This window comes from Saccopteryx leptura, chromosome 2, assembly GCF_036850995.1.
Source record: "Saccopteryx leptura isolate mSacLep1 chromosome 2, mSacLep1_pri_phased_curated, whole genome shotgun sequence".
NCBI lineage: Eukaryota > Metazoa > Chordata > Mammalia > Chiroptera > Emballonuridae > Saccopteryx > Saccopteryx leptura.
In genome coordinates, this window is record NC_089504.1 from 350,420,059 (window position 1) to 350,428,924 (window position 8,866).

The 8,866-nt window shown below is 58.0% G+C and overlaps 1 protein-coding gene across 1 annotated transcript; it reads right to left on the minus strand.

Annotated features, from left to right (window-relative positions):
• Positions 1 to 3,256: 3,256 nt before the first annotated feature.
• Positions 3,257 to 8,487, minus strand: DLX3 (distal-less homeobox 3). The gene is made up of 3 exons (XM_066366420.1): positions 7,976 to 8,487; positions 6,633 to 6,823; positions 3,257 to 5,055 (listed from the first exon to the last, which is right to left on the minus strand). The coding sequence occupies exons 1-3, from the start codon at positions 8,298 to 8,300 to the stop codon at positions 4,705 to 4,707; spliced, it is 867 nt and encodes a 288-aa protein (XP_066222517.1). The 5' UTR covers positions 8,301 to 8,487; the 3' UTR covers positions 3,257 to 4,704.
• Positions 8,488 to 8,866: the final 379 nt, after the last annotated feature.

Genomic DNA, 8,866 nt, shown 5'->3' on the forward strand with positions numbered 1-8,866 from the left:
GAATTTCCAGAGCCTGGCCCGTCTCTGAGCTCAGCATTCAGGGAAGAATTTAGGGACCCTCTGGATCCATGCTTCCCTTCCAGTACTGGCTCTAGCAAACCGTGAGGGCCCATGGGGCTGTTTTCAGGCTCTCACCCCACGCCTCCTTCCCTTCTACCCCCGAGTCCTGGAAGGGGAGTTAGTCTGTATCTGGGCCCTCCAGGGAGTATGTTCCCAGACCCCCAGCTCTAACTGTCATGGCTACCATTTTTTTTTCAAGGCATAATCCAAATGCTGCCTCTTCCATAAAGAGTTTCCATGTTTCCTTCGCTCCCACCACCAGTGGCCCCTGCCCTGTCCCCTGACAACCAGTCCTACCCTACCTGACTGTGTTGGGTTTGTCCCTGGAGCACACAGCACAGGTCTCTGCCTTCCTTCCCCAAGCTTCAGTCATTTCTTGTAATGGCTCCTAACTGCCTGGCATATAGCAGGTGCTCAATAAATATTAGTTGACTTACTCTTTTTTTGAGAGTCCTTAGAGATGGGTGGATCAACAAATGTGGCAAGAGCAGTCAAGGGGCCTGGGTCTGAATCAAGGGGAATGGGAGGGGAGGATGGGGCAGAGGTGAGGGCCGGAGGGGAGATGGGGAGTAAGACCCATCATCACCAGCAACTTTCATTTGCTGAGCAGTACTCAACACGTGCTGGCTGACTTGTTAAGCATTTTATTCACAGTATCCTATTTAATCCTCTCAATAACATTGCTAGGTAGGTAGCATTATCCCTGTGTTACCAATGAGGAAACTGAGGCTTAGAAAAGTTAAGTGACTTGCCCAAGATCACACAGTGAAGTGGTGGAGGCAGCATTCGGTCCAGGTCAGCTGACTCCAGCGTGCACATTCCTGACCACAGCCTTAAGCTTTTCCTAGGCCCAGCCCTGGGGAAGAAGCCCAGCCCCTCCCCCTCCTGGGCTGGGGTGAGTGGAGCTGCGGTGGCTCCAGCTCTCTGACACTGCCTTGGGGCATTTTAGTAAACTGCAAAGCCTATTACGAGAATCCAGTTTTTGAACAGACCTGGATTCAAATCCCAGCATTACCGCGTATTCGTTGTATGACCTTGACTGAACCTCTCTGAATCTGTTTCCTAATCTGAAAAATGGGTATTATACCACTCATTTCGATGTTCCAGACTGTTGTAAAGATCACACGCATAGTGCCTGGCACAGAGGAGGAATTTAACAAACGCCAGCTATGGCTAAGGTTTGGAGAACAGCGACCCTCGGGCAGACTGGGATTCTCCAGCCCCCTTCCTCCACGAGGGTTTCCACAAGGTGATGGGTGTAGTCAAGAAGCACCTGGCAGAAGATGGGCCAGTAGCCCCACCCAGGCACTCTGCCAGGTCCGCCACCCAAGCCCCTGTCCCTGTGTCCCACCAGTGCTGGGGAACGGGTGACTTGACTAGCCTGGAGGTGAGGAGAGGAGGAAGGGGAGGTCAGGGTGGGGCTGACCCCAGGAAGGTCACCCGGGCAGTTGATCCAGCCTGACAGAGCAAGGATGAGCAGGGTGGAATTAGGGAGCTTACAACATCCTTTCATCCCTCGCAGCCCGCCCGCCAGCCTGCCCGCCCAGCCTCCCTCCTTCCTTCCTCTCTTTCTGCCCTTTTTTTCCCTCTCCCTCCCTTTGCTGGCAGCCCAGCCCTAATAAAATGCAGTGTCTCCAGCAAGTCTGCCCGGCTGCCGCCTCGCTGCTCTTGCCTGCACGCAGCCCTCAAACCAAAATGCTCAGCTCAGCCCCGCCTGGCAGCTGCCACTTAACCCTTGCCAACCCGGCTGGCTGGCTGGCTGGCTGGCTGGCTGGCGTTCTTGGGCTGAAGGCCCTCCCTTCCATCTCCCTCGGGCATGGGGGGAGGGGAGGACCTGCTTTCTGAGAGAAAGAAGGGTGGTGTGGGCCTGGGACTGCCCGCGTCTAGAACCCCTGCCTGACAACCCGTTAGTGGTGTGCCTGTGTGGGCGTCTACAAGGGCCTACGGTGAGACCAGCTCCTTCTGCCTTCTCAGACTTACTCTGCTTTCTGCCTCACCACAGCCCCTGAGGCCAACAGGGTGAGGACTGTTGTCCTCATTTGACAGATGAGGAAACTGAGGGCTTGACAAGCTGAGCTGGATCACCTTGGCTGTTTAGTAGGGTTGCTGATTCTCCATCCAAAAGTTCTTTCAGTATAGGAAGCTGTGTCCACCACCGTGTGTGTGTGGGTGGGGAGGGGTGTCTTGAGCGACGCGTGTCTGTGTATTTAGGGGCCTCTATCTCTTGGAGTGTTATGGCTTTGGCTTTGTACGTGTGTGTGATGCTAAGGGGTGTCAGGTGTGTGTTTGTGCCTATGTCTGTGCCTGCAGATGACACATTTGCCTCAAGCGGGAGTCCCTCCATGTATGTGTGATGATGTGGATGGCATCGTGTGTCTCAGTACGTGTGTGGGAATAAGAAAGTAGCTTCACAAGCATGTGCCTGCATTCACGTCTCCCGTCTGCACCGAGATGTGTTGCTCACACACATCTCCGATGTCCTACACTTCCAGCTCCGGTCTCCAGCACCTCGGAGTTGGGCAGCTAGAAGAGGAGGGTGGCAGCAGCCAGAAGGCACTGAGTCAGGGCCCGGCTCTTCCTCTTCCTGAGAAGTAAACACAGAACCCCTCGTCTGTTCGTCTGTTCACTTTCGTCATCCAGCCTGGATCCCTATGGCCTGGGGTCCCTGCCAGCTGTGGCAGCAGTGGTATTCCCCTTGCCTGAGGCCCCAACCTCACCCCGAGCTAGAAAAGATAGACAGGAGAGTGAGGGGCCAGGGAGTGCCTGGGTGTGGAGGCAGGGGGTGTACACGCGTGTGTAAGCATGTCTGCGTGTGAGCCCAAGATCAAAGAGCAGCCCTGAGGTGACCCAGCGGTGGCTGTGGCGGAGAACATCTGGCTGGCAGGCAACGCCAAGCCACCAAGCAGAGTGGAGTCAGGGAGGCCATGGCACTGGGAGACTCCCACACACCCAGACCTGCCCACGTTGTGGGCAGCCATGGGGTCAGGAGCACCTGCCACCTGGGTCCGGGCCCAGCCCACCCCCTGGGCTCAGAGCCCCAGCAGAGCCGCTGGAGGCACAGACTCTCTCCCACCAGACCCCGCCCCCGACGTCCATGCCCTCCCAAGAGCCCCATCTACTCCCAGCCTCCAGTTCAGAAAGCTCAGTGGTTACTTTCTTCTTCATCTATTGTTTTTGTTTTTTTTTTAATTTTTATTAACATTATATATAAAGATGGGTCCAGTAAGAAAGCAGAAATGAGAAGGCCGGAAGGGAGCGGGAGCCGGCTCCGTTCCTGTCTCCCTGGGTGGGGCTCTCGGAGATCCACCATGTCCCTTCTCACCTCTGCGCCTCCCACCAAACCCGGATCCAGCCAGAGCCCTCGTGCCTGCTGCTCAGCTCACGGCTGCACAGGCAGGTACATCCAGGGGGAAAGGGCCACATAAATAGGAAACCACACAGGGAGGAGGCTGCTTCTTTCTGTTGCTCTTAAAAAAATACAGAATATATATATATCGACAGTCTTCCGCCTCTCCTTTTCTTCAATGTTTGACCACATCAGGCGTGGCGGGAAGGTTCTGGGGGGAAGTCTGGGCCAGGGAGGGGCAGTGCCACCAGCCCTCCAGACAGCCACTCTCGTACCCCTAAAGGCACCAAAAGCTACAACCCTCTCCGCTCTCCCTGTGCACCTCACCCCATGCAATGTTTCCAAGGTCACCAGAAACGGGGTGTTTTGGGGTTTGTCTTGCCTGGCATGTCCCCTTGGAGACTTGGCGTTTGGTGCCAAAACTGCCCACTTACTGGAGAAGAGGGAGAGGTGGGGAGTGGGCGGGGCAGAGGTGCCAGCACAGGGGAGATGGATCTTATCTGTTAACAATGCCCTTTGTTTTCCTATTTTCAACAGCTTTTAAAACCAAAGTTGTGCAAAGTCCTGTACATGGAAGAAGAAACGGGTCCTTCCGGAAGACATCTGAGACCCACCCCCTCTCTCTGACCAGAGCAGGGAGAGGAGAGAGATGACTCCTTGAGTTCTTCTCTCTAAAGCCACAAATATGGAAAGATTCCCCCACTTTCTTTGGTTTAACCCTCAAATATTAAACGAGGGCTAAAAATGCGGGGCAGAGGGCTGGTTGAGGTCCCCACCCTGAGTCCCTGTCATGATGTCCAATGTCCTTTTGTCAGAGAGGATGCTCAGGAAGAGAGGAAGCACAGCTGGCTTAGGAGGAAGCAGGCCTGGCCGTTCCCAGCATCCACAGTGCCGCGTGTCCCAGACCAGACCTGGCCTGCAAATACTCCACAGTCCCCTAGGCCCAAAGTCTCCAGTCTGGGAACCAAGTACTAAGTGTCGGAAGCTGAAAGGTGATGAGCCACTTAAAGCCAATCCAGGCTCCGGGAACAGAAGGGGAACAGCTGTGCCAGCTAGAGTGAAATACTCCAACATCTGGAAGGGTACCCCAGTGTCTAGGCAGGGGGAGAGAGGTTCAGGGAACATCTAGGCAAATTTCATCTGGAGCTCTTGGGTCCCCGGAGGAAGGGACAAGGGAAGGGGAAAGGGGTTTCCCTTTCCCCTGTGCTCATCGATGATTCCTGAGTGTCGGCTAGAACAGAGATGCCTTCTGTTTGGTCCCGGGGGTCCTTCGTGGGAGGTTCAGGCCGGGTGGGTGCTCAGTACACAGCCCCAGGGTTGGGCGGGGGCCCAGGGGAGGCATGGTGCAGGGTGGCCGGCTGAGGCGGCTGCTGCTGTAAGTGGGGTCCACTCATGTTCTGTGTATGGTACCAGGAGTTGGTGGGGTCATCCAGGTAGCTGGGGGAGGCACTGTACGGGAGTGGTGGCGGGGGAAGCTGAGTGCGGGCAGGGGCCGGAGTGGAGTGGGAGGAGGTGTCCCAGAGGGCAGGCGACGGCGGGGAGTTGCAGGCCATGGAGTCGCTGTTGTTGGGGCTGTGCTCCAGGGGCACCTCTCCGTTCTTGTAAAGCTTCTTGAATTTGGAGCGGCGGTTCTGAAACCATATTTTCACCTGCACCCGAGAAGAAAGAGGGAGCCAGTTAGCCTCTCAGAATGTTGAGTGAAAACCCGGTGGGACTCCAGCTTAGAGAGGGCAAGGCCAGCTCCCCGACGTCACACATCAGAACCCAGGCAGACCCCTTACATCCTGACTCCCAGGCCAGCATCTTTTTTCTACCTGGGATACAACTGTGGCAAGGAACTTGCAACTGCCTGGCCTGGGTCTAAATTCCACTCTGCCACTTACAAAGTGTGTGACCTTGGGCCAGTTCCTTAACCTCTCTGTTCTTGCCTTCCTCATCTGCAAAATGGGGACAGTCACAGCACTACTACCTACCTCATGGGGTCATAATGATGTTCAAATAAGTTAAAACAGATAAAGTGGAGCAGCCTGGTAGTAACAAGCACCCAATACAAGGCAGCCCAGGTGGGTGACAGGCCGTTGATGGCCTTTTGCTCACACTGGAAACCCAGAGGCACACAGACACACAGAGACAAACATCCGCCCACACAGCATCTCCATGTTCAGGAACATACCCACTCACCGCCTCACACACAGACACCGAACTGGAAGGACACACACACGCACAGATACTACTCCCAGATAAACTCCTACACACACACACGAGCACCCATGTCCAGACGCTCGGACATGGAGGAGACCTCCGGGGCTGTCTAGTGGGGACTCAGGAGCAGGTGAGCCACAATTCTCCAAATTTCCCCTGGGGTATCTCCCCCTCCGCCTGCTGCTCCCCACCCCATGACTGGTACAAACAATGAATCAGCTTCTCACCGGGTGACCCAGATTCCCGGAGGACCGGGCCCCACGCAGCCAGCCGCAACCCAGGCCCGCCTGTCAACACCTGCAGGGAGCCAGGAAGCCGCCACTCCTCCCCTGAGCAGTGACAGGCTGCTGGGGGCTTTCAGGACAGGCTGACAGGTGGTGTGGGGCTCCCACCTCTGAGTCCCTGTGCCTCTCTGGTGGGAATCTCTCTTCTCCACTCCCGGCAGAGGAAGGGGGGAACATTTGGGTGCTGAGCAGCAATGTGGCGTTTGGAAGCAAGTACACAGTTTCTACATGCATCACCAGTCTGCACAGTCATAGCCATGAGCCCTTCCATCCACAGACACAACGACCTGTAAAAGGTCACACTCCTTATGTGAGCGTTCCCACAGGTACAGATACAGTGGTATGTGTGCAGATATTGTACACGGGTTTACATGTATATGTACACATCTACATACACGTGCCTCGACTGAGGGGAAGACACATATGGACTCCTAGCAAGTGAGTGACCAGCACTGTCGGGGACGGCGGAAACTGGGGGTTCTGGGGCAGAGGGAGGACACCTCTCCTGGTGACAGACATTCAGGGTTGCACAGGTTCACGAATATGCGTGCCTGTACTCGTGCTAATGCAGAAAGACCGACGTTGAGATTGGGGGGGGGCCCCTCTACCCACAGGTGAGGGTTTCAAGGGCCTGCAGGGAATTTAAAAGGCCATCATCCATGCTCGATAATGCCTGGGGAGTCCTGGGGTCCCGAGCGGCCTCACTGAAGCCCCGCAACCCTCGGTCGCCCCAAACTGACCTGTGTCTGCGTGAGGCCCAGCTGCGCGGCCAGCTCGGCGCGCTCGGGCAGCGCCAGGTACTGGGCCTTCTGGAAGCGGCGCTGCAGGGCGGCCAGCTGGTAGCTGGAGTAGATGGTGCGCGGCTTTCGGACCTTCTTGGGTTTCCCGTTCACCATGCGCACCTCGGCTTCCGGCTCCTCCTTCACCGACACTGTGAGCAACGCACCGGGGGGAGGAGGGCGGCTCAGTCTCTGCCTGGGACCCCTGCGTCCTCCAGGAGCCCCCGCCCTCCGGCCCACCGATTCCCCCGGGATCTCCCGGCTGCGCGCTCCGCCGCCGGCACCCTGGGAGGGCGCGGCGGCCACAGACCCGGCCGGCGGCCGCCGACGACGCGGCGCTCGCAGCTCCCAGCCCCGCGCCGGGCCCCGGAGCGCGGTCCCCGGCGCCAGCGCCGCTCGTGCCAGGGCGGCCGGGGCTTCGCTCACGGCGCCTCCCGGGCTCCGGCTCGCAGCGCCTCGCCACCCTGCTGCCGGCCAAACCCTTCCTGCCCAGCTCGCTGTCTGCCGCTCCTTTCCTCTTTCCCGTCCCTTCTTTCTTCTTTGTTTTCTTTTTGTTTGTTTGTGTTTTTAACTTTTCATTTTAGAATAATTTTCGATTTTCAGAAAAGTTGCTAGCATAGTCTTTCTTTCCTTTTTTCCTTCCTTTCTCCCTCCCTTCCTTCCTTCCTTCCTTCCTTCCTTCCTTCCTTCCTTCCTCCCTTTCTTCGTCCGTCCTTTCCTCCGTTCCTTTCTTCTGTCCTTTCTCTTAACTTTGTCTCCACCTTTCTCTTTTTCAGCTCCTCCACTCCTCAGTCGCGCCTTCCCTCTGTTCTCCCGTAATGCTGGGGTGTCTCTCTCCATTCCTCCTCTCCCTCTCTCCATTCCTCCTCTCCCTCTCTCCATTCCTCCTCTCCCTCTCTCCATTCCTCCTCTCCCTAGCTCAAACCCGAGGGTCCCTGGAGCTCTCCGTTCCTCACTCCGACCCCCCAAACCCCCTGCAGCCGGACGGACGACCGCCTGCTACGGTTCTCCGAGAAAGCACCGCAATTAGGAGCCCCCTCCCCCGACAATCCACAGCCCCCTCCGGCTTCCCCTAACCCTTCCGGATCCTCACCCGGGACCGAGGCGGAGAGCGAGCAACGCGCCCCAGGGGCGCGCGATTCCGGGACTGGAAGGCAGTCTCGTTTCCCCCTGGGGTCGCCCACATTCTCTACCCCAGACAGTCCGTGGATTATCTTAGACGCTTCCCCAGATTTCGATTCCAGTTCCCCGCCTCCCTCTCCCTCCCAGGGTCTCCCCCTCGCCCGCGATTCCGCGGCTCTCACCTGGGTCCTGGGCGGGCAGCGGCTGCTCCCTGTAGGCGCCGTACTGCCGGTAGGAGGTCCCGTAGGTATATTCCGACTTGGGCGAGTACGCGCCCGTGCCCGCGAGCCCGTTGAGATTGAACTGGTGGTGGTAGGTGTAGGGGTTCACGGTCTGGCCGTAGGGCTGGCCCGCGTAGTAGTCGTGCTGGGGCGCGCTGTAGTAGCCCAGGTCCGTGACGGACGACTCGGGCAGGGTGGGCGAGTCCTTGGAGCCCGCATGGCAGCTCAGCGAGCTGGAGATGTCGGTGAGGATGCTGCTGAGCTTGCGATCGAAGGAGCCACTCATCCTGGCGGGAGCCGGGCCGCCCCGGGGCTGGCCTCAGCCGCCGGCAGGAGCGCGGGGGAGGCGGAGGAGCCGAGGCGGGGGTGCGCGTCCTCGGGGCGGGGGTAGGGTCCGGCAGCGTCTCGGGGGAGGGGAGGCCACGGGGCGCTTCGACCAGCGCCGGCCCTCGGACGGTCGCTGCACGCCTCTCGTCGCGTCCCAAGCCACGGTCAAATGCTGCCAGCTCCGCCCGGCCAGCCGGTTATAGACTCAATAGAGGAGTCGCGGAGGGAGGCTCCAGCGCTCTGATTGGCTGCAAGTCTCGCCTTCGAGGCAAAACACGCTCTAGAGCTCCTTCGCCCGCTCACTCTCCTCTCTCTCCTCCATTCTTTGTTGTTACCAACACACACACACACACACACACACACACACACACACACACACACACACACACACACACGCCCTCGCTCCTCCTCTTGTAGCTTTCTCCCCCAACCCTGATAAACCCCAGTGTCTCTGAAGGAAGGAGTGGGGGGGGATCTGTCAGTCTGTCTGTCTCCCTGACTGGACTGGGGGATGGAAAGTGGGCT